The following is a 26,218-nucleotide window of genomic DNA, read 5'->3' on the forward strand; positions in this document are numbered from 1 at the left end:
TAATGGGGGGGGAAATGGAGACAACTGTAATTGAACAACAATAAAAAAAGAAAGAACAGTAAAAAAAATAGTCTTTAATATTCCATTTCTCCACTGTTGAAGAGTAGCTGCTTCTGGGAGCTGAGCAATATAATAGTACCAGTGACGTCCATGAGCATCCATTTTACTGACTTTATCCTTTGGTCCAACATTGCATTACCATCAAAACACTGCACAAGGCATTGGTGTGCACAGAGATGCTGGCAGAGACACATAGGGAGGGGACCAAATTCAAATCCTCTTATCAATCCTGTGGCATAGATATTCTTATCATTTCCATTTTACACGTGAGGAAACTGAAAAAGAAGTTAATTATTGCCCGAGGTCACACTGTAAGTGGCAGAGACAGGATTCATATCCACCGTGTGGGTCCAGGGGATGATCTTAACCACTGGTCTGTCTTTGGAGAAGTTAGATGACTCAACCAATGGAACATCCAGGGCATTGGTCCTCTAATTACTGCCTTATCACTCTGTACTCTCTGCTGTACTACCTGTCTTCCTGGAGGGTGCTGGAAAGAGAACACCAAGGATTTATAATCCGTAGGAGAGAAAGGGTAAACATTCCTTACATAACCATTGAAAGTGCTAAACATATCATGTTGTTTATCTTACAAAGATGAAATGTGAAACCTCATTAATTTTTAAGTAGCATAGATTTAGTAGCATAGATTTTCACCAAACAGAAGTAAACTGAAATCATTTGTCACCCTCCTATGTAAAACCCTTCAGTTACTGCTCACTACCTTTCAAATATAGTCCAAATTCTTCAGCCAGGCAAACTTCATAAACCAGCTCCTGCCTACACAATCCCCCCACCTCACCCTGAGCCCTACTGCTCCTGTTATAGTTCCCCACTCCAGACTCCAAACACATGGAAATATACACATGTTCTTCCATGTCCCTTAGTATTTGCATAAGCTGAACCCTCTGCCTACAACCCTCTTCTCCTCTAGCCTGAGGCCTGTTCTCCTGGCTGCCCTGGCCCCACATTGTTGTATTAACAATGTTTTGTCGTTCTGTATATTTTGATGCTTTTATATTTGGAGACTTGCTGATTCTGGAGGGATTGCCTCTCTGAGGGTTTGCTGATTCATAGAGATAACAAACAACTAACCTAGGAGCATGCCTTTATATGCAAACTGAGCAATCCAGAGCCCATACCCCGAACTGCCTTCTGTTTTTCAGCTCTGGTCCCCCTAACCTAATCACCCAGGAAACCAGGGGCAGCCACAGGCCCCAGAGCCCACTGAAGTTATTCAATTAGCCAATCCTAAACTTGCTTACCTTGCCTTGCTCAACCATAAGAAAGGCTCTTGCCCATACCCTTCTCTCTCTCCACCTCCTGACCAAACCTGGTCCCCTGTGGCATGGCATGCCCCCCTCCTCATCTTTCAATGACAATCATCTCCCAATCTGTTGACCTCATCATATCTAAATAACAACCAATTTAATAACCAATACTTTCAAACTTGGTGGGCTAATTGTGCTTGCTTTTCTGCTGCCGCCACACCATGGACATGCTGCTGTCACTGCACTCTTCACATGCCCCACTGCAAAGCTTTACAGAACAGTCTCCCTGAGACACCTAGCGCGCCGTGTGTCACAGTGTGGGCTCTCATAAACGCTTGGCAGATGAAGCATTTAATGAATCAATTGGTCTAGAAGCCACAGCATGTCACATCACTTAGATACAAATTCCATCACTTTTCAATTAGTCTTTCCACTTATGACACCTATAAATCCAGATACCAAATTTGTACATGTAAAATTAAAACTCAATTAATTGGTACATATCACTAGTTAATATGCGTATGGAACAATCCAAACTGCAGTAGCAAATAATCCCAGTTGAAAAAAATCTTTTGCAACTGCAAAATATTATTATTAGACACAAAAATGTGTGTGAAAGACACTCTAAGCAGAAGTATGTAATGGAGTTTTATTACCTCAATTTTATACCATTCATCCCAACCCCATAAATCTGAGGGTTCATAAATTCTATTTGATGATAACTTACAAAAAGAAGAAATGACTTCTATATATTTAAGCTCTTGATGTATAACAATGCATAAATTTTAAATGATCTCACAGTATATGACTTCAGCTATCATGTTCTTAAAGAGAAGGAAAAATCACATGTAACTGAGGGCCTACTATGTGCCAAGTACTAATTGAACTACAGAGGTTAAGTCTCATGTTAATCTTGCAAGTTAGGTGCTATGGCAACACTTTCCCTCCAAAGACATCATTCAAAGGACACCCCAGCCTTTTATCTGACTTGTAAAGGGAAGTGAATTCACATGAGAAGTTAGCCCTGGTTGAAAGAAAGTGGAAGGAAGGGTCTGTAAATAGAGAATGAAACAATGCATGCCTTTACAGGAAGAGAAGATAGAAACATTACAAAACACATAAGTATACGTGGGAAGAGATCATCATTTCTGGACTGAGAGGTCACAACAAAGAAGTGGCATCCACACCCACACGGGACGAGTGGGCAGCCACAGGCCAAGTGAGTATCAAGTGTGTCTGATACACACCTTGTATTCTATCAATATTTAATGAATGAGTGAACAAATGAATGATTATTTTTAAAATAGTTTAACTTGTTATTCAAGTAGGAATCTTCATGCCAAGTCATTTAGTTGTGTCACTGACACACTCGTGTTTTGGCTCTCATAAAAACAGCCCCCCAACGCCTGCTGTCATGCTCTGGTCTGTCATCGTAGGAGATGCAGCTGTTTACCTGAGGGGTGACGGAGAGGTTTTTACTTCTGAAATATCCAAAGGGCCACAGAAGGCATGAGAAACAGAACATGTGCAGGGATGTGTCGGCTTGTTTGCATTTTTTATTGATGCTTGTGTCTCTATACCAGCACTAGAAAGGCCATTGGTTTCCACGTTATCCTCAGGAGGGACAAAGAGATCTGGGCTTCCCACTTCAAAAGGGGAATGACACCAATTTTAACTCACATAGGGCAACTCCAGGTACTATTTTATTTTAATGACAATAATAATTGGCAGGAGTTTGTTTTTTAAAAAAGTTCAGTGTGTATGAGGGTCTAAATATTGACACTGCCACTTATTAACTATGTCATGTCGGGCAAGATACTTTGCCTATCCATGCCTCAGTCTCCTTATCTGTAAAGTGGGCATAACAATGGTATCTGAGACGGCTGCGATGAGAATTTAGTACACAAAAAAGGCTATCTACATATTAGGTATTCTCATCATTTTCTTATTTAAGCCTTCAAGAGGCCCCACTGAGGAGGGCAGTATCGCCATCATCCAGGTTTGGATGAGCCAGCTGGGGCTCAGAGAGATTTAGTGTCTTGCTCAAGGTCACGGTCTACAAAAGGCAGAGCTGGGAGACAAACACGACTCTAGTCAACAGTGAAGCCTGTACCCTTCCCTTTGCTCAGAGGTAAAGTGTCCTCTCCACAGATTAAAAAGAAATTTGAAATTAACAAATTAACTCTCTTAATGAGGAGGCAAAGTTCAAGTTGACTTTTTTTAAATGTCGACTTTTTAAAAGTTGAACATTTCAACGCTGCTTAAACAAAATCAGCTATTTTAAATGGCATAGGCAACATTTCAAAACAAAAGTAAGAAGTAACAAGAATGATATAAACTGGCATGGGAAAAGAGGCAGAAAGATGCATATAGATCAATCACGCCTTTTACATTAGCAGAAATATTGCAAGGTCACTCAAGAATGTACTTTTCTCTTTTTTTAATATTTTAATTATTTATTTTTAGGGAAAGGGAGGGAGAAAGAGCAGGAGAAAAACATCAATGTGTGGCTGCCTCTCTCACACCACCAACTGGGGACCTGGCCTGCAACCCAGGCAAGTGCCCTGACTGGGAATTGAACTGGTGACCCTTTACTTCACAGGCTGGTTCTTAATCCACTGAGAGCCACACCAGCCAGGGCCAGAATGCGCTTTTCAAGCCATTTTGAAAACTCTTTAACTGGTTTCCCCTCTTGCAGCTGCTAACCCTTATGTTGTTAGCTGTTTCAAAAGAATGGTGAGCCTGCCTCTGCCCATGTAGACCCAGCATCACCCCTGAGTTTCTAGGTGAGTCAGGAGCACAGGGAGCTTTGCAGCACACAGACTCACTCAGCTGTCAGATCGTTACATTGTATCCTACAAGGATGGTCCTTTATCTTTCACATTTGGAGGAAAATGTTCCTTTCTTTTAAGGGGTCACAGTGTTTACTGGTATTTGTATTAACTCACTTTACTTTGAGATATTACCAATAACAAAACAAAAATCAATTATATTTTTTATTTTTTTAATTTTTAAAATTACTTTATTGTTGTTCAATTACAGTTGTCTGCAACTGCATTACAGTTGAGCTCCATTTTGTGCTCCTGCCTCCTTTGTCAAATATTCATTGACCATATAGACTTGAGTTTATTTCTGGGCTCTCTGTTCTGTTCCATTGGTCTATGTGCCTGTTTTTATGACAGTACCAGGCTGTTTTGATTACAGTGGCCTTGTAATACAGTTTGATATCAGGTATTGTGATCCCTCCTGCTTTGTTCTTCTTTCTCAAAACTGCTGTAGCTATTCGGGGTCGTTTATGGTTCCATATAAATTTCTGAAATGTTTGTTCTATATCTGTGAAATATGTCATGGGTACTCTAATAGGGATTGCATTGAATCTATAAATTGCTTTGGGTAGTATGGCCATTTTGATGATGTTCATTCTTCCAATCCATGAGCATGGTACATGCTTCCATTTGTTTGTGTCTACCTTAATTTCTTTCTTCAGTGTTGTGTAGTTTTCTGAGTACAGGTCTTTTACCTCCTTGGTTAGGTTTATTCCTAGGTACTTTATTTTTCTTGTTGCTATATCAAATGGGATTTTTTTCCTGATTTCTGTTTCTGCAGTTTCATTGTTGGTATACAGGAATGCCTTTGATTTCTGAGTATTGACTTTGTATCCAGCTGTTTTGCCAAATTCATTTATTAGGTCGAGTAGTTTTTTGGCAGAGTCCATAGGATTTTCCATGTACACTATCATGTCATCTGCAAACAGTGACAGTTTCATTTCCTCCTTTCCAATTTGGATGCCTTTTATTGCTTTTTCTTGTCTGATTGCTGTGGCTAGGACTTCCAATATTATGTTGAATAGGAGTGGTGAGATAGGGCATCCTTGTCTTGTTCCTGGTCTTAGTGGGAAAGCTCTAAGTTTTTGTCCATTGAGTATGATGTTGGCTGTAGGTCTCTCATATATGGCTTTTATTATGTTGAGGAATGCTTCCTTTATTCCCACTTTGCTGAGTATGGAATTTCCTCAGAAAACTAAAAATGAAACTGCCCTTTGACCCAGCAATTCCGCGGCTGGGATTATACCCTAAGAACTCTGAAACACCAATCCAAAAGAACCTGTGCACCCCAATGTTCATAGCAGCACAATTTACAATAGCCAAGTAATGGAAGCAATCTAAGTGCCCATCAGCAAACGAGTGGATCCAAAAACTATGGTATATTTATACAATGGAATTCTACACAGCAGAGAGAAAGAAGGAGCTTATACCCTTTGCAACAGCATGGATGGAACTGGAGAGCATTATGTTAAGTGAAATAAGCCAGACGGTGAGGGACAAATACCATATGATCTCACCTTTAACTGGAACATAATAAATAGAAAAAAAAAAGGAAACAAAATATAACCATAGACATTGAAGTTAAGAACAATCTAACAATGGACAGGGGGGAGTGGGGAGGGGACAGTGAGGAGAGGGGATTACAGGAACTACTATAAAGGACACATGGACAAAATCAAGAGGGAGGGTGGAAGTGGGGGAGGGATGGGGGTTTGGCTGGGGTGGGGTGGAGGGATGGGGAGAAAAGGCACACAACTTTAATTGAATAACAATAAAAATTTAAAATTTAAAAAATAACTAAATAAAATAAAGTGCTAGAACCTATGAGTCTCTGCCTGGGGGATTTTTTTTCTGCCTCCAGAGCCCAGCTGCTTTGCTACCTGTGCAGCAAGTGGCTCATGCCAAGGAATCAGTCAGTGCCCACAGCCCCACACCCAGAGCAGCCGTCAAGCAAATGAATAACACTATTCCTCCAGCCCTTGGGTGGAATAACCAAGGCCTGAGTTCTACACAAGCTGCCAGAATTTCCCTAACAGGACTGAGCCCCAGGTGTCTACCGTGATAATTTGCCTTATAACACATCCCATCGGCTACTTTGCCCTCCTGGGTCCCTTCCTTTCTCCCCCCAACAAGGGTTTCCTCACCTGCCAAACAAATAAAGTATAATGTTATTTGTTGATTATACCTCAATTTTAAAAATAAGAAAAAATGACATACTGGAGCACAAAGTTTCAGGTTCCTGGGCTCACCTCAGGGACAAAAAAAAAAAGGAATGGTTGAATGCATAATCAGAAAGTATCCTGGGTGCTAAGCAAGGATTTCTAACTTTATCTTGAAAACTGTTCAAAAGCAAAGAGATCTTTACAAAATGAACACACCAAGTGCTGACAAGGATTTAGAAAAACTGGGACTCTCATTCATTGATGGTAAGAATAAAAAATAGCACAATTACTTTGGAAAACAATTTGACAATTTCTTCTAAAGTCAATCATATACCTATCACATGATCTAACTATTCCACTCCTGGGTATTCATGCAAGAAAAATAAAACCATACACTTAAAAAAGACAAGAATATTCTTAGTAACTTTATGCATAAGAGCCCCTAAAAGGGAACAAACTTGGGGGGGGGGCATTAGCCGTGGCTTCTCCTTATCTTTGTTTTTTTCTGTAATATACGGTTTTTTTGTTGTTGTATTTTTACCATTACCATTTAGTCCCCTTATACTCCTCTCCCCTCTACCCGATCACACACTGTTGTCCATGTCCATGAGTCCTTTTTCCATTTTGCTCAATCCTTCCACTTCCTAACCTCCCCCATCCTTAGCTGTCATCCTGCTCTATACCTATGAGTTGGTCTCTATTTTGCTTGTTAGTTCAGTTTGAAGGGAACGAAGTATTAATACACTGAACAACATGATACAACTCAAAATTTTATGCTAAGTAAAAGAAGTCAGACTAAATTCATATAGTATATATTTTTATCTATATAAGTTCTAAAATGGGCAAAGCTAATCTATAGTGATAAAAATCAAAATGTTTGCCTGTTTGCTTATCAGATGGGGGTTAACATGAGTAGAGGATAGCATGAGGGTATTATTTGGGGTGATGGAAATGATCTATTTCTTGATAGTGGTTAACAGATGTATAATTTTGACAAAACTCATCAAACTGTACACTTAAATTTTGTGTATTTTACTCTATATAAATTATGTCTTGAAAAATAAAATAGCAAAATATACATCACAAAATAAGCAAGTGCCTTTGGTTGTATTACAAGTAGACAGGATGTAAACTATATTCTTATCATCAGACTGGTTTACAGTTCAGTAGAAGAACTGGGTAATAGGAACTCTTACAAAGCTTCTATTCACTTATACTTTAACAAATATTTATTTATTTACTTTTAATTTTTAGTTTTACTCTTTTAAAGTGAGGGGAAGGGAGGAAGAAACAGAAGGGAGAGGAACACCAATGTAAGTGAGAAACACCCATCATCTGCCTCTGGTGGGCGCCCTGACTGGGGACAAACCCACAACCGAGGCATGTGCCCTGACCAGGAATTGAACCCTTGACCTTTTGGCTCTGACCAACTGAGCCACACCAGCTGGGGCCAAATATTTATTTTTTAAACAGATATTAATTTAGCCCAATGCTATCACTTACTTATCTGGTGACTGTGGACAAATGACTCTCAATGCTTCAGTTCATTTGTGAAATGGGGACAGTAATAACGCCTACCTCATGGGTCACGGGGGACTAAAGGAGCTAATATACGTCAAACTCAGACCTGTGCTGGCGTATAATAAGGGCTGGACGAATGTTAGTGATTAATATTATTACCCTCAGTTATGTGCTGGGCTTGTAGGGTATACACAGTAATAGGACATAGTTCCAGTTCTAGAAAATTTATGATCTAGAAGGAAGAGTGAACAATAAATACATAAATGAATGTGCTTAGTACAATAATAGAATTTGAAAAGTGCTTTGAGAACATAAATGACTAACTGTCTTGGAATGGAAAATCCATTCAAAATGACAGTAATCAGCCACCTAAATCAAATCAAGTTCAGAGAGTCATTTTTTTTACTTTTCAGTTTTATCATTATTATAATGATGCTTCCTATTCTTGGCAGCATCTGAAATTTGGAGCTCCCAGGGCTCAAGCCTGTGGCCTCTTCCCTTCTGTGCCCTGGCTCATTCCTAGGTGACCTCATCCTTTCATGAACTGTCGTGCCCAGTTCATGTCTCTAAGCCCAACATCATGCCTAAATTCCAATTGCCTATGACATCTCATACTGAGTACATCTACATCCAAATTCTCCATTCTCCCAGCTGCCCAGTCCAAAAGCCTTGCATTTACTTGCCTCTTTTCTTTTTCTCATATCTCCTACCCAATAGTCAGCAAATCCTGACACGCATCACTCCTCCTAAAAGCACCATGTCCTCCTTCTACTTACACTACTCTAATGGCTTCATAAGGGCGTCTTCCTGCTCCCACTCTTGTTCCCCCCAAAAGCTCTTCCTAACACAGCAGCCAGGTGATCTTTTCAAAACATCAAGAGTACACGTCCTTCCAATGCTTTAAACTTCAGCTGGTTTTCTTCACACCACCCTTTTCATGGCCTGTGAGGCCCTAGATTATCTGGCCGTGGACTACCTCTCTGCCCTCCTTCTGTACCAGTCTTCTTGTTCCCTCCACTCCAGCCACATTGACCTCCTTGCTGTATCAATATGTTAGTCAAGCTCTTACCTCATGGCCTTTGCACACGCTGTTCCCTTTGCCTGGAATTCCCTTCTTCCAGATAACCTCATGGCTCACTCCCTCACTTTATTCAAATCTCTGCTCAAATGTCACCATCCTAGTTCAAACAGCACATACACCTCCACCCCAATCTGTAACTGCTTTACTTTGCTTTCCCCCCTGGTGCCTGACATTCTGTTCTATCGGTTTATTGACTGAGCTTGAAATGTAAGCCTCATGGGGCAGAGTCCTCGTGTGTCTTGGTCACATTCCCAGGGGCTAGAAGAGTGCCTGGCATACAGTAAATGCTCAACTGATCCTAGTTGGAGGAAGAAATGAGTTACTATTATCTTAGTTATTGCAGAGCTTCATAGCATGCAAAACAATTACAAACATAACATTCTAATGCACCTTTAACAATTCGTGGGATAGGCCTTGTTGTACGCGTTTTAGAGGTATGTTAAGAGTCTGCTTAATGTTTTTTAAGTCTATTGCTAAAAGTCACACAGCTCTCGGTCACACAGATCAAGCCCTGGTCTTTTGCCTCTGAACCCATTTTATTACATTAATCATAATCATAAAATATATTAAAATAGTTAACAATGTCTTAGTCCTCCTCTTGACACTTCACTTATAGTATCTCATTTAATGATTCACAATATTGCATTGAGGTAGGTACTCCTATGATTGCAGTTTCACAGATAAAGAAAGTAGGGCACAGCTAAGTAAGTTACCCAAGGTCACCGAGCTTGTAGGTGGTAAAAACAGAATCTGGGTCTTGGCAGCCTGACTCCGGAAACTTGTTCCCAACCAGCAAGCTCACTAGGCACAGACTGCGAAAGAAAAGAGAGCTGAGTAAACTGCAGAACACCAATGGATAAGTACCACATTTGTTCCAAGACTTTCTGCCGTATTAACCTTTTTGCTTTTGCTGCATATGGCAGAATCCTTCTCTTTTCTTTTAAGATCATAAGGTGAAAAACAGCTGTATCTCAAATGCAGTTTACATTATGCTGTTATCTGCTTTTTATCCATCTTTGAAAGGTTTAAAATATTTGTTTCTGAGTTGACAGGCTATTGAGGAATCATGGCTAGGGCTCACGGATTTCCAGCAGTCTGTCTTTCTGCCTTCTTTGGTAGTTCTGTGGTGCCTCTGTGGCTGTGTGCACAGGGTGGCCTCCCCTCTGAGCTTCAGATTCCCCATCCTCCCTCCTCATCCCTGAAATGCCTTGTTTCATAAATTCTCTCCTTTAGTTTATCACATAACCTACATTGTGAAACACTCAAATTCTTTCCCTTTCTTATTTTTCAGTAGAAATCTATTCGATTGGATGTGATGGCACTGGAGGCAGAACTGTGGCAAAATTTTAAATGCTAAGAAATCCATCTCAGCTACCTGGATTTTGAGAAGCAAATTGTGATTCCCTGACTTACTTTGTATTAAACTGGACAAGTTAGATGAACTAAAAAAGCTTTATTGACTCGTCTACTTGCCTCCAAGTCAATCAAATGTCTGTGAACACTACCTACTCTCTGCACTTTCTGACTATTCAATTTATTAACTTAAATGTGTGCATAAAGTTACACAAACATAGGTGGATACCCTTAAGATGTCACACTCCTCAGATCTTAAATAAGCAAGCACTCAGAAGTTGAAAAAAATCAAGTGTTTTGATCATTCCCTGGTTCTTTGTAGCATAGTGGTTTATAGCACTTATCTGGGAAGAGGCTGTGAGTCCCTGACAGCTAACATGTGATCTACTCATGTATCCCCAATACCTGCCACATAGTAGGTGCTCACCAGAGTATGTGCTTAATGTGGTAGGTACTTGATAAATATATGCTGAATCTCCAGTGTCCTGTCTTTCATTGCCTACCTTTGGACTTGAGTCACACACACGTACACATGAGTGTATGCACTCATACACTCAGAGTGGCGGGCTCTTAGAGAAGAGGATCTCTGTCCTGTTTACCTCTGCGTTCCCAAATATAGATCCACCAGGTAGCAGACAATCATTAAATGATTGCTAAATTGCACACACAAGGATTTTAATTTTTGTTACTGGTTTTCTCTGCCCTTCTCCCACCCACCTTGTCCATTTGGCTCTCAAGGCAGAGTACCTAAAACCATTGCATTAATCTAATCAAATATTCAAATCAAGTTCAGAATTGTATTTTTAAATTTAACCTGGCCATTTCATAAGTAGATTTAACAACTAGCTAGCTGCTATCTCAGGAGGGAAAAAAAGCATAAGCTTAATGCATTTGGTCAGACACACTGTGTAACAGATGTCCAATGTGCTGCCATGAGCTTAAATCATAAATATGATGGCTCTGTTTGGCATTGCAAAATATATTAGAAGTGTTTTATCGGTCACTGGGCAACTTGCTAGATGGAAGGGGAATGATACTGAAAAATGCAGGAGCCGAGTCTAGTAGCATCTCAAAAGGAGCTCTGGAGAAACACAGATAATCTGTCCACAATGATTCATCAAGTTGGTCCTTTGATTCACTAATTTGGTGTCAAGTGCAACCATACAGTAAAGAATTGCCAAGATCTAATAAGATTCTCCTCTGGCTGCTGCTTTCCCTGCTTTAACAACTGATGCTATTCATGCCTAAAGCACAAACTGAATAAATAGCTTAAAGGCTGGCAGTATTAGACAGTGCTTACAATATTTTGGTTTTCCTTGTGAGGCTAAATTCTGTATGCTTCTCTCTCCAAACACATTGCATCGACAGTCATTGTTGCACCAATAATTTTAACTTCCCTAATACTAACTATGGAAGGATGCCTCACAAGTTAAAAACAGTTCCTGTTGTATCGTCAGTCCAGCCATGGATTAGTGAAGATTCAAAAAGGATTGTAATGCCTTCTTTGGCCTTGAGAAAGCTCTTATTATGCTTATGGTTCAGTTGGCCTGCTGATCACCTCCATCTTAATGCAATCTTTAACATCACACTGCTACAGGTGAGGTGTTAAGTAATATATTAATATAACTATTTTCATGGAGCTATCTCACAAGAAGTATGTTTTTAGCTAAATTTCACATTCAACAAATATCATTGGCAAGTCAATGTTGGGGGAGAGGGTCCTTTAAACAGGCTATTGGTGTGACTTTCTCAATATAAAATAGAGTTTTTAAAAATTGTAATTGAAGTTTTGAATGTGAAATTGTGTACTGTCAGTGCAATAGACTAAGACAAGAAGAGCACCAAAGGCCCTAGGAGACTTACAAAATAGGCAGTACGCAGTTCTATCTCTAGGAGCCAAAAGTCTTTCATTAAAATCAGGAAGATTCTACAGATCTAGTTAATCATGTGGATATGATGTGTTGAATGTTTTTACACTTTAAAATCATTTAGATGAACACTAAAGACCTCAAAGATCTGATAGCAACATCAATTGTAATATTTAAAACAAGTATTGAGTGAAATAATTTAGATTAAAATTATGATGTAAAGATTGCACGAGAATAACTGGATTGAAAAGTAAAATTAAGGGAGATGAGAATATGAGAAAGCTTACCACTGGAAAATGAAAACAACAAATAATTTTTTGGAAAAAAACATTTTGTGATAGATTTCCCCGTGCTATGAACATAAATGCAAAAGCTACAAATGGGGCAATGGACATTAGGGCAGTGGACTTGTTTTTATCAAAATCACAGAAGAGAAAATTTACTTTGAAAATTTTCAAATGGGAATCACGCTCGGAATCCAGTTGGGTTTTCCCTTTTTTTTTAATTTGATGATTTCATAAAAGATAAATAAGCCCTCGGACCAAGAGGTGGGTATACTGGCACGGTTAACTCTCTCGCCCCAGAAATTCCACTAGACTAAAAAGAATATTTGGGGGCGGGAAATGGGGATAAAGAGGTCTTTAGGACCCAGCAGGCGGCGGCAGGCGGCAGTTGTGTAGATCACTGAGAGACTACCAGGGTCCGGTTCAGTTTTAATTCTGTCTCTAATCTCTGCAACATCGGTGCTTCCTGGGTCCCGAGGCTCTCCTGTCCGCTCAGCCGCTGGCGGCCACCTGGCTAAAATCAGAGCTGCCCGCGCCCCATCACCCATCATGGAAATCCTCCAACAAAAAGTAGCCCCGGACGCATGTGCCTGAGGACTCCGCACAAAAGAGGTGCCCAAAATGAAGACCCTAATGGTGAGTCATTTGTTGCAACTCCTCTGGGCAGAGGCGGGGACCCTTGGGCGCCGCGTCCCCGGGGTCCACGGGAGAGCTCCAGGGGCGCCTAATCCAGCGCTGCGAGGTCGCCTGTTACAAAGGGATAACTTTCCACCTGCTCTGCGTCCTCTCACGATTTCTCGGTTCTCCGTGGGTAGGAATCCCAGAGCCGGGATGGAACTCGGGTTGCCTTCGCTCCTGGATCTCCGCGGGAAGTCTGAGGGACCAGCGGAGAGCTGGAGGGGTGGGCGCAAGGCTCGGGGGATGGGAAATGCTAAAAAGCAACCGCCTGGCAAAAACTAAGAGGGGCGAGAAAGGGGGACCTTTGCAGACTTTCTTGGTTTCCTTGTATTCAAACTTGCAAGGATCGCCGAGGTACAGCCCTACAGGTCCAGAAAAGAGAGGGTGCAAGGGGCTAGAGATTTCCAGCAGGCGAGGTGGCGAGAGGGCCCCCTTCCCGAAGTGCGAGCCCACCCCTGCCCTCGCAGCCAGCGCGCTCTCCCACCAGTAGCCAGGCGCCGCGCACCACCTGCCCTCTGCCGAGAGATCTGGGAGGTGGCGTCGGCAGAGAGCGGCTACGCACCGGGAGCATCCCCTGCGGTACGCACGGGGACAGTGCCGCCTCTGCCCTGGCTGCGGCCGCCGAGACTAGGACCCTGGCCGGTTCCGGCTCCAGGACCTCCCCCTGGCCAGTCTGGCAGTCTTGCGGGGGTTTCCCTCGGTCGCGCTCCTCCCGGGTCGGCTCTGAGCGGCTCTCTGCTCTCTCCCGCCCGCCCGCAGCGCCATGGTCTGGCAGTGTGTTTAGCGCTCACCACTATGTGCACCAGCTTGTTGCTCATGTACAGCAGCCTCGGCGGCCAGAAGGACGGGCCCCCGCAGCAGCAGCAGCAGCAGCAGCAGCAGCAGCAGCAGCAGCAGCAGCTAACAGCCGCGACCAGCAGCGCGCGGCCGTCGGCAGAGAGCAGCCCCCCGTCGCGCCCCGGGATCCCCGCGGGACCGCGGCCGCTAGACGGATACCTTGGCGTGGCGGACCACAAGGTGACAGCTTTCTCGCCAACCCGCACGCCACTCAGCAGGGAATCCCGCACACCTGAGCCCGCCCTCTTTCCCGGGGCTGGGAGGCACCGTGAGTAGGTGCCGTTCCAACGCCGGAAGGCACAGTGGGCCCGCTGGGGTGGGGTGGGATAGTTCCTACTTGATATGAATTCCTATTGGAAAAAGGAGGCAAAGTTTTTCAGGGAATAGGGATGGAATAAGTGAGCCCCAAAGCCTAATTTCCTAACAGGAATGGGCCCTGGAACTAGAATCCTCTGATCCCCAGAATTTCAGCTGCCGGGGGCGGCGTGCAGGTTTCCTGACGACTCGGGTCTGGCCGCCCGGTCCCGCCCTTGTGGGAGGAGACCCGGCACGGAGCGCGCGTCGGTCTTAGCATCCCCGGGACCGCTAACCGGAGGGAGAGCGGCACACAGTCCGCAGCTGGGCTGGCTCAGAGATTCCCCTTAGACCTGTGCTTCCGATGTCTCTGAGCAGAAGTACCACAGCCCAGGGGAGCGGTGCCCAGGCAGGCGCGGAAGGCTGGAGGCGCAAACTCAGCCTCCATTGGCTTGAAACTGTCCTTGAGGGCCTGTTTTCCTCCGCCTGCCGGGAAGCTGCTACATGGCTTAGCTAATAATTAATAAGATAATTTTTTTTTTAAATTGAGCATCCTGTCCCTGGAATAATGAATCTCTGGTTTCAATGTATGAAGCCTCTGGGAGAATCCTAATCAAGTTTCCTGATTCTGAAAAGACAATTTAATACAGTTCAAATGTATTCCCCATTACTTGAAACTGCTAATATATTTTTATTAAAACACAGTTCCACTCTGTGTCTTCTCTATAAAGCTAGAGGATTTCTTGAAGCCACCTAACTATTCTGCTACTTATATTGCTAGACTCTACGGTTGTGAACCAAAGTAATATTTAGCAGGTGATCCTTTTGTGTGAAAAGATTGCTCTTACCCTGCATGAAAAAGTCAAACTTTTTAAAAGTAACAATCGAGTAGGGGAAGGGTCGTCAAGGAACGTGTGTAAAGGACCCAGGGACAAAGCCAAAGGGGGGCAGGATTGAGAGTGGGAGATGGGGTGGGTGGGGCAGGGGAAAGTGGTGGCGAGAACATGGAGACAACAGTACTTGAACAACAAACAATAAAGAAAAAAAAAGCAGCAATCAAAATATTTCCGTTCATTTGTGCAATGAATAATGCTAAGGATTTTGGAAGGTACAAGAGAATGTACGGCAGGACCCAGCCTTCGGGATCTTTGTCTGGGGTGGGGAGCATACCATGAAGTATAGATAGATAGATGATAGACGGATAGATAGACTGACAGACAGACAGACTGATATAAATGTATAGGAAATGCAAGACATAAACTGTTAGTACTCTTGGATATAGAGATGAGAAGGATCAAGGAAAGTTTCTTCAAAAATGTGGGACTTGCACTGGGAAGAAGAATTCAGAGAAGCCAAAAGGAGGAAGAAATTTCATTAGGAAGTGATTTGTGGGAGGGGGTTGGTGGTAGGCTCAAAATCAAAAGGGGGGGCATCAGTTTTACAATTACAGCTTCAGTTGTCTAAGTTGTCGATTAATTACACACTTTGCATCTGCATGTGGGAGAAACCGGTAAGGGCTGCACTTCTAGGAAAGTTCAGACAGGGGCCTCCTCCTGTGAATGGATGTGGTGTTTGTGTGTAACTGGGTATCTGATGAGTACATTGAACTTAGTGGATCTTCATGGTTACTGTTTAGTAGAAATGGCTGTTAGCACGGGTAGAGTTTTGATTAATAGGGGTGTCGAAAGGTACATTTGCTGAAAGCTTTGGTTGGCCTTTGGGAACACATTCATAATACTTTTCTTCCCTGTGCTCTTCTGCTGGACAGACAGACAGACACCAGCTAAGAATGTTGATAGCCCAATGCAAAATATGACGCCCTCGTGTTTGTTTTCAAAACAATGCTTCTTCGCGCAAATATGTGGGATTCCATTTTCAATGTAGCAGAGCCTTATTTCATTAAAATGAAGAGCAGCTTTTTTTTGGGAAGGAATGTTCAAACTCTATATGAGAAAGTTAGATAATCTGTAGTAAAGAGTTTTGTAAACTGTGAAGTATTATGTGTATGATAAATATGTGTGAATGTCCTTGGAATTGTGAACAGGGAATTATAAATGTGACCAGGAATAGCTCTGCCAATAATTAACAGTAATGAAATTCTATCATAGAAAACCAACGTCTCACAAGATTCCATTCCCAAAGGGCTCAGTAGGGTTTATCCCACCCCGAGCAAAGGGACAAATGCAAATCTTAAAATCTATGCCTCCTTCTAGGCTTCATCCTCATTGTCCCACTAAGCTACATGTAAACTTCTGCTCAAAACGCAATCTTCAACCCTCCTTACTGTTGCTATTTAGCTGGCTAGAAATTAGTCAGAGTTCCATTTCTGATGGCTGTCTGAATGTGCATGTGTAAAATGTTTTTGTACTCTTCAAAAGGTGCTGTTTAATCGGGTTTACTTAGAATCTTCCTTTACTCTTGCTTAGGCAGAGATTTGTTAGAATATTACTAAGAATTTTTTTCAGTTAACACTGGGGAGGGTAAAAATGAAAGCTGTTCTATTCCTGTTACGTTACCAGATGATACTGTGATTGCTTTTTTTTGTTGTTTTTTTGTTTTAACTCTCACATCAGGCCTTAGAAAAATTACAGGATATGCTGAATGCAATGACCAGCAAGCCATATGCTGCTGCATATTGAATCAGAATTCCAACAGACTTTTTATTTGCTGTTGATTTAGAGATTCTGGAGAGAGTTACAGATACCATTTAGGAAAATGTTCACATCTCCATGGCCAGAGGTCCCAAAGACTGCTAAATATGCAGTGTTTCTGTTCAGTTATATGATGGTATTAACATTATAACGCCAAGGTTAAATTCAACAGGTGGTCCTAATCCCAAGCACCTGAATTTCACAAATTACAGGCTGTCTGCAATGATAGTCTTGTCTCATATGGCTGCAGACTAAATCACTGTTGAGATTAAATCACTATGCGCTTTTGTTGAAAGACATGCTGCAAGTCAAGTCAGTGATGAGCAATATGTGTTGAAGCTTAAAATATCACTTTTCATGGTCATATTTCCTACTTCCTTTTTTTACAGACTATGTGAGCTGAAATTGTAATTACAGCAGGACCAAGTGAAGGGTACTTGGAGTTTCTTGTAATAATGAAGGCATTCATTTTCTGTTAGATTCTTTCTCTCCATTTCCAACCCCTTTCCCCCAGACCTTTTCGCACACATGTTTCCACCAGTTCATTTCCGTCTTGTTCCATGTCTGACATTGCAGCGAGTGCATCTGTATCTTGCCATTACTTTCCTGGTTCCCATTTTTGAAAGCCATTGATTTCTAACCTATTGGGCAGACACAAGCAAAGAAGCCCATTCTCATGGCTTTGGGAACCTTCTGCATGTAGAATTGCAACATAATACGTAACCAAACTGAAACACACACGGACACTCAGTCAAGCAACCCTCAGAGGAAAGCGCCAAGTCTCCCAAGCACAGTGGAAGGGGCACGGAGCGCCTTTTTATTTCCAGTCTGGATCTGGTCTGGGTAGATAGAGTCATTTGCCATCTGGTGGACTCTGTGAAATGAAACTGTGAGCTGATTCCCATTTCCAGTGGACAGGAGCCCTTATCACAGAAGGCCCATTTGTCACCTGGATTGCCCTTTTCTGAGACGGCTTAGGAAAGGCCAATGATCAATGGGGTCTGAAGCCGAGCTGCTATCTCCTTGCTTCAGTAGTAGTCCCAGGATTGGATTTTACACATACCTGTAACATGCTTCTTGCTTCTTTCTTTGCATCTTTCCTTCTATCAGTCTTAGTTATTTGAACAAAACAAACTGCTTAGAGGTGATAGTACTATAACTATTAATTGGTGGATGTTCATTTGGAATAAGACAAATCAATACCAGAATTGAAAAATAATTCAAAACCAAGGGAAAAAACACATGCTATGTAAATTACTTTGAAATTATGATATAACTATTCTTTGTTTAGAAAAGCATACATATTCTCAAATATAAGTTTATACCATTTATTAAACTCTATTTTCTGTTATTGGAGTCATCCAATGAATTATAAATAATTTGGACCTTAAATAAATTCAACCTGAGCTCATTTTAAATGCTCAGGTATTACAAAAGACGATCAGCCAATGATACTGAAATCCTTTTTTCACAAAGCATCAACTGAAAGGAATCATGTAATAGACTATTGTTTTAATGGATGAGGCGTTGTAATAATGTGATTGCTTTGGGAGAATTGTTCATATAACATGTATTAAAATACTTAATCTTCCTTGATTTTATGAGAGCTGGGAGGATTTATCCAGCTCCCCACAGGAGGAACCCCAAGATACCTCCATGCCAAAGCCTAGACCACACCTTGGGGATGAATCTGACTTGGCTCCCTCTCAGGTATCTGGCACTCTGGCCTCCTGGCAGATCTTGAAACACTCATTCTGCTTCAGGACCTTTCTACTTGCTGTTTCGTCTCTCTGTGAAGCTCCTAAGATCTTTTGCATGGTTTGTTTCTTCTGGTCATTCAGCCGTCAGATCAGATGTCATCTTCTTGTGGCCCCCTCCTCAACAGTCTTTAAACAGCCCTCTCCTTAACAGGAAGTCTCTGTTATATCAGCCCGTTTTATTTTCCTTATAGTTCTTACTATCTGAAATCATTTTAAAGTCTACTGTTTATCCTCCCCCCAAGAGAATCTAAGCACTATGACAGCAAAGTATTTGTTCATCCTGTTGACCAGTTTAACTTTAGGCTGGAGAGCAGTGTTTGGTACTTAGTGGGCACACAATAAGTATTTATTGAGGGGGGAAAAGAAAGTAGGTGTGTCAGGGGAGGAAGGGGGAGTGTGCCAAGAAGGACAGAGCTAACTCACTTCATGTCAAGTCCTTTCTCTGCAAGAACCATCAGTGTGGTCCCAAGTCCCTGGCATGCCTCACCTTTCTTAAATTTGGTATAATAATAATATAATAATGGGAAAGAAAGAGACAATATTTAAAACATAAGGACCTTTGGGAGTGAGGTTTAGGAACCTATACTTTAACAGGCTTCCTTTACAATTCTTGTGTACATTAAAGTTTGAAAATCATCGTTTGAAACATTTTTAATCATCACAATGTGTAGTTTTACAGCTAATTTGTTTCTGGGTTTTTGAATTAATCATTGCCTTTAGTAAATATTCACTGAAGGCCTAATAGTTGAAAAATTTAATATTCTGAAGAAAGAACACAGTTCCTACCCTCAAAGAACCTTTGATCTAATTGGAGAGAAAAGACAAAGAGGCAAGAAAGGTTAAATAATAAAGCAAGTTCTGAATAATAATATGAAACCAGGAAACAATAAATCAAGGCACTGAGACTAAAGAGGCAATATCTGTGATCCTTCTCTTTTATAAAACAAGTTCAATACTATTATTACCTTAGAAGTTATCAAACATTCAAACTAAAATTTTGTTACTTATTAGCTCTTTTTAATATATATGTGCTTATATTATATATATAAATTATATGTTTGTGTATATATGTGTGTGTGTGTATACATACACACACATATACAATTTAGTATATGGCACCCAGTGAATAGTTAGTAACTTTTATATATATATATATAATATATAATAAATTGTATATATAACATACAATATATATGTGTGTGTATATATGTGTGTATACACACACTTATATATACACATATATATACACATATATATAAAATTTAGTAGATGACACACACTTATATATACACATTTATATATATACACATATATATAAAATTTAGTAGATGACATCCAATGAATAGTTAGTAACTTAGATATCAAAGTAACTTCAAAGTTGGTTGATTTTATTAAAAATAAACAACCTCTTTATGATTTTTCTTAAGCATGGCATAGGGTCTCCCAAACTCTTGAAGGGAGCTAACCTTGTTCAACTTGTTCAACTAGCTTTGTAACACATGGTGACCATAGTTTCCAAACCAAATCTCAGGCCCTGTGCCATGATGAATTTGAATGTAATTGTGTTGACTGCAAGACAGAATATTTGCAATCAGACCTGTCCTGGAATTTTGACACTTGTTTTAGAGAGGACTCTTTATAACCCTGGGGTCAAGTGGCAGCACGATGTAATTCCTGTCCAGCAAATACCGGGGTAAAGGGACATTAAAGATTAAAAAAAAGACTTTGAAAAATTAAAGCCCATCACATTAATCAACAAATCATTTCAAAAACCTCCTATGCACCTATTATATGCTCTTTGAACAGCTATGAAGGATCTTAAGTATAGAAAGACAAGGAAAAATTATATCTTAAATAATAATAATGTTACCCATACCTTGTGAACTTGATTCAAGAGAAGAATTATCTTGGAAGTCAGTAAATTTATGATCAAATGATTGATAAAACTTGGGGGTGGGGACATTTATGAGATGTACTCAGATTCTCCTTAACAAGCTCTTTTAGTCTTTAACGCTTAGTCTGGGCCTGGGACAAATAAATATTTTTATCGCATGTTCCATTTAATGTGGTTTCCCAAATAAAAGTCACAGGCATGGATATTCTCAGCTAGACAGCATATCCATAGGGAAACCTTTCTGCCTTGTAGCCCAGGTTAGAGCTGAGCCGTATGTTTTGTCTTCATAACCAGGATCCCATGATAATACTTATTCTGGTTTATTGTCATTTCTTATCTAAAATTGTCTGTCTTCCCCACTTGACAATCAGCTCCTAGAGGCTGGGGAATTTTTCCTCTCTTTTTTTTTTTTTGTCATTGTATTCTCAGCCTTTAATAAAATGGTTCTTGAATAAATATTTGCTGAATAAATGAGTATATCTATATAAAGATTTTAAATTTCTTGCAAAATAAGCCTGCATTAAGAGTGTCTGACCATTTGGAGTTCCTGAAAATGAATAGCTACACATCATCAATAACTATTTCTCCTACAATAATTTGTAGTTCTGTAACTGTTTCATTTCTTCATTCTGGTACTTATCAGATCTTTGAAAGCATACTCAGGGTTTTAAAACTAAAAGAAAAACTTAAAAATGGTCAAAAGGAATTCATGGGTGGTCCCGTGATTTGCCCAAAGTTTAGGGTTAGTGGTAGAGCTGGTGCTAAAATGTGGGTCTCTGGTGTGAAAATCACGATACCATAGGGGAAATTCAGAGCCAATATATTCTAAGCAGTGACTCAACATTATTTCAACAGAATTTATTGAAATAAAGAGCCCGAACCTACCCAATCATTGGAAAGAAAGAAATATTTAAACATCTTATTCTGAAATGGATACTCGAATATGCCTCTGGATAGGCAAGAGCTTCTTCCACCAACCACTGACTTAGCAATGGGTACTCTGCGTAAAATGGACACTAGCCATGTAAATGGAACAATTTGCAAATGCAAGTGGATTGTGCCTTCAAGGAGTAAACTAAGCCAAAAGAAGTCTTGTGTTTAATTATTTGCAGAAAATGTCCTGACCAGACCACTCATTTAGCTGAATTACCTTCACCACAGTGGGGAAGAAAGCATCATAAGGAGGCTCAGTTGACTGAGGGTGTGAAGAACTGCCGTTCTACAAGTGATCATCCACTCCTCCGGAATTCTGAGATGTAATACGTACTCTGAGATAGAATCCCTTTGGGCAACTGAGAAACCATTTTATCTATGGTAGAGGAAAGTAACCTCGATAAGTTGTAGCTCAGCATGAAAAGGAAACTTTTTGTATTTTATTCTCTTTGAATAGCTAAGAAGGTGTCCGCAGTGTTCTGGGAAGCTCACAGATTCTGAGGATACTCTGGCACACTGAAATGCAGAGTTAAAATGTTTTTTATGAGAAAGCATATTCGGGAAATTAATTGCACATATGGGACTTCTCTACTGACTGAACTGCAATCTTGTGTTTCTATTTACAGATCTGTCCATGTTCCTTGCATGCTTCTAATGGCTTCCCATTGCCTAAAGCATCAAGTTCAGACTCCACAGGAAGGCTCCCCAAGCCCAGCCAGGGTCTGTCAGGCCTACTTCTCAAACCTCACCTCCCACAGCTCCCCTCCACCCAGGCTCCACACGCCCTGGGAACACAGCTTGCTGTTTCACGCATACCTGCTTTTACTCCATCAAAGAATGCCCTTTCTCATTTTATCCACTGGAAAAGAACTGATCGTTCATTAAGATCTAGCTCAAGCATCTCTTTTCTAAAGTTTTTCCAGATACAATCCCTGTGCAGGGCCGATCCCACATTCTCTTACGCTTGTCATGTATCAGTCAATCACATATTGATTGGGTACCTACCATGTGTCAGACACAAGGGAGAAAAGGAGAGGAAGGATTTAGCTCCTACCCACAGGAAAATCACCGTGGAGGAAATGCATGCTATAATTACTGTACCTTTGTGGGTGCTGAAGTATTCTCTGTACCCTATACACGCCTCTAATGACACCATATTGTGTTTATTTGTCCGCATGCTTGTCTCCCTGACTAGCTGTACTTTCTTGAGGCCAGGAACATAACTTACACATCCTGGTATTTCCGGAACCTAAAACCAAATCTTACACACGTCAACTCAATAAATCCTTGTTGAATGTTGGGTGAACAGAGTCCCGCTGTAATTATATGTAATAGGAAGAGATTTGAACAAGTCTAGCTAATAGACTTACTAATCATAGAAATGACAGAAATGATAAGTAGAGGCAGAAGGATTTCACATGTGTGGCATACGATTAATTTGTGGTTTCCCTTTAAATACAGAACGGCATTTGCTGACCTTTGCAGAGCAGTTGACCAGGTGTGAGATACAGGGATGCCCATGTGGGAGGAAAGTACAGTGTGTAGGAGACAAGGGACATGCTCAAGCATTTTACTTGTGAGCTTTTGGCAAGGCGTGAAACTTCTTGGCCTGAGCTTGTCTGTAGAAAAAGGGCTTAAACTATTGGGTTGGCCAAAAACTCCGTTATGTTTTTTTTTCCATGGAATAAAAGACACACTTTTCATTTTCACCAATAACTTTATTGATTTGGGTATTTTGAGTATGTCAGCTATCTCCCGCTATTGTCTTCTAGGGGGTAGAGGCCAGGGTGCTGCTAAACATCTTCTAGGGCGTAAGACAGCCCCACAGCAAAGAATTATTTGGCCAAAATGTCAATAGTACCAAGAAACTTCTCAAACCACTTTTCACATGTTCAATCAGTCACAGCACCTTCTCTATACACTGCACAAATCTGTTTTGTGTGTTTCAGTTGTGTTTTTACCTTTCTTGAAATAATAAAGCATAATATGCTAAAATGTTGCATATTTTCTTCCATTGTTAATATTAAAATGGCTGCACAAAAATTCACCAATTTTGATAACTTTTTTAAAATGCACACTGATGTGGCAACTGTCACAATACACTCCAACAAAATGGCTTTGAATGAAGTTAAAGACAACTAAGTGCTACTAGAGCCATTGTAGGAAAAAACCATAATGGATTTTTTGGCCAACCCAATAGATTTACTCATTCCCTCACTTGCCAAATAATATTGTATATCTACCATATATCTCCCATTGTATTCAGAACCCAAGAGGCAACAATGAATAAGGTGTGATGTTTGACTCCACAAAACTTAGAGCTCTGAGAAAGACAGGTAAATACCAAAACTACAGTGCAGATTTGTCTATTTACAGGATATGGAGAACAGATTTTATCCTGAAAGCTTTGGGGAAGTCTTTAAAAGGTATATTAGAGAAGAGACTCCCTCAGATATGTATCTCAATGTATCACCATTGCTTCGGTGTGGCACAGGTCAGAAAGGTCTCAGGTTATAGGAAGAGGGACCAGTTAGCAGACTGTTGCTATGACCTGCATCAAGTGATGCTGGCGGCCAGAGCATAAAGGGACCTACGGTTTCTGCCATGGCTGGTTTGGCTTGGTTGGTTGGAGCATTGTCCCATCCCATAAACCAGAAAGTCTGGGTTCAGTTCTCAGTTAGGACACATACCTAGGTTTTGGATTTGATCTCTGGTTCGTGGCACATACAAGAAGCAATCGATCAATGTTTCTCTCTCTCTCTCTCTCTCTCTCTTTCCCTCCCCCTTCCTCCCTTCTCCTCTCTCTAAAATCAATAAGCATGTCCTCGGGTAAGGATAAAAAATAAAAATAAAAATAAATAAATAAATGGACCTAAGGTTTCTGCCAACCACAATTTTCTGTGATTGCCCAACCCAGTGTGTGGGCACAGACAGTTTGAATGCAGCTTTCGAGCAGCAGAAGGTTAGTGGTTCAAGACTGCATCTCAGTAGTTAGTGAAGAGAGTTTGAGGATGGTGCCAGATGGCATTTCACCTTTGTCTAATTTTGAACCTCATTGTGCATCTTAATGCCACATACTGACTTGAGCAAAAACGATGGTGTTATGGTTAAGGCTGAAGCAAGCTGTTAGTGGGACCCCACAACGTATGCTAGCTACAAGAGGAATTGAAACCACCACCTGCAGCAGAGCAGTAGGGTGTGGAATGAATGTGCTGGAAGAAACGTTATTATGTAATAGTTCTACTGGGGGATCTTTATTCTAGGGTACCCTTGTCAAGGGAGACTTGGCTGCATAGTAAATCTTACCCGGTATAGATCTGCTGGAAGTATGGGGTGGAGAGTAGTTTCCTCTCCTTTCATGTCCCACATGGTTACGGAGAGAGCAATTATCATTCTTTTAAATCACTTAAGTTTGTTAACAACTTCTAAGAAAAGTAAAGTTTCTATTTCCCTTGCATCAGAAGGAAATTGGCCATAAAGTAACGTAAAATTTGCCAAGAGGGAGTCTGATTCCTAATTCATTCATTTGGTTGGGAGCAAAATTATGTATACCTGAATGAACTCTGGTTTTATGGTTACTCGGCAATGTCACACCTGCCAGGCTGCTGTCAGGGATTTCCAAGTTGTCTCGAATTACCTGAAATGGAGTCTGCTTCCGCTCTGTACTGCAAACCTAAAGCTGGTTCATTTCATTTTTACTCTGCTTGTTTCACGTTTTGAACAAAGTGCAGGAAATGATAACATTCTGCTGTATTCCAGATCCTGGAGAAGGGAAAAAAGATTGTAGGAACTTGTATGTTCCCTGCCTTACTCTTATTAACAACTGTGTGTGGTTTTTGGCTCAGTCCGAAACATGATGGGTCTGTAATCCAAGAGTTCAGAAATAAAAGTCAGAGAAAGCTGTCATCGAGAACAGGATTTCCCAATGGAATGACCCTATAGTAGTGAAGTGTTGAGATGAGATAATTGGACCCAGGACCAGGACAAGGGACCAAAGTGAGATGTAACATCAGTTGCTCCTGGGTTTTAGGAAGGCAAGTAGGGGTGACTTATCACAGGCTGTGCAGTGTCTACAAAGGGGTCACAGGTATTGACATTACATTTGAATGGGACCTGAGGTGTTGTTTGATAACAGAGCAGAACGGGCATCACTTCATCAAAAACAAGTCCCTCTGATTAGGACTCACAACAGTTGTTTTTTGTTTTTGTTTTTCTGGAATGAGCCCCATAGTGCCTATGATGAAAAGTCTCAGGTCATCCAGGGAGTTATGAATAGCAATATCGACTGGTCTGCCGAGTAAAGACTATTCTTAATAGGCGTAATGAACATTCTGATGGTGTCTCACTCTTTAGAAGTTTGAAATATGGAAAAGAGTCAAATCTTCCTTTATATGTCTTCCAGCGTATTCTGCCAACCAGCAATCACCAAAACACAGTAGTTGGTATTTCACGCAAACCATGCCTGTAGACCGTATTAGAGATTATTGAAAGCCTTCTGTCCTTCCTCTGCATTATTTGCACTAGACCAAGTTAAAAATAGAGAAGGGAGCACAGAGGCAGAGTGCTAGTTCTGAAAACAAACTTAACCCCCACTCAGTTATAAATGCATAATACTGATCTCAAACTGGCAAAAGCTAGGGAAAAAAATGATCACCTTATTTTTCGGACAATCAGATGCACCAGACCATAAGATGCACCTAGGTTTTAGAGGACAATAGGAAAAAAAATTTTGAAGCAAAACATGTG

General features: G+C 41.0%; 1 protein-coding gene across 1 annotated transcript in view; it reads left to right on the forward strand.

Moving 5' to 3' along the window:
- Window positions 1-12,905: 12,905 nt before the first annotated feature.
- The window catches only part of ST6GALNAC5 (ST6 N-acetylgalactosaminide alpha-2,6-sialyltransferase 5), a 161,538-nt gene continuing 148,225 nt past the window's right edge, over window positions 12,906-26,218 (forward strand). Inside the window, exons 1-2 of the mRNA XM_053921512.1 lie at window positions 12,906-13,061; window positions 13,863-14,120. Of these exons, the coding sequence (XP_053777487.1) occupies window positions 13,047-13,061; window positions 13,863-14,120 (273 nt within the window). The 5' untranslated portion in view covers window positions 12,906-13,046. The remainder of the gene's footprint in view (window positions 13,062-13,862; window positions 14,121-26,218) is intronic.

This window comes from Desmodus rotundus, chromosome 3, assembly GCF_022682495.2.
Source record: "Desmodus rotundus isolate HL8 chromosome 3, HLdesRot8A.1, whole genome shotgun sequence".
In the NCBI taxonomy this organism is placed as follows: Eukaryota; Metazoa; Chordata; class Mammalia; order Chiroptera; family Phyllostomidae; genus Desmodus; species Desmodus rotundus.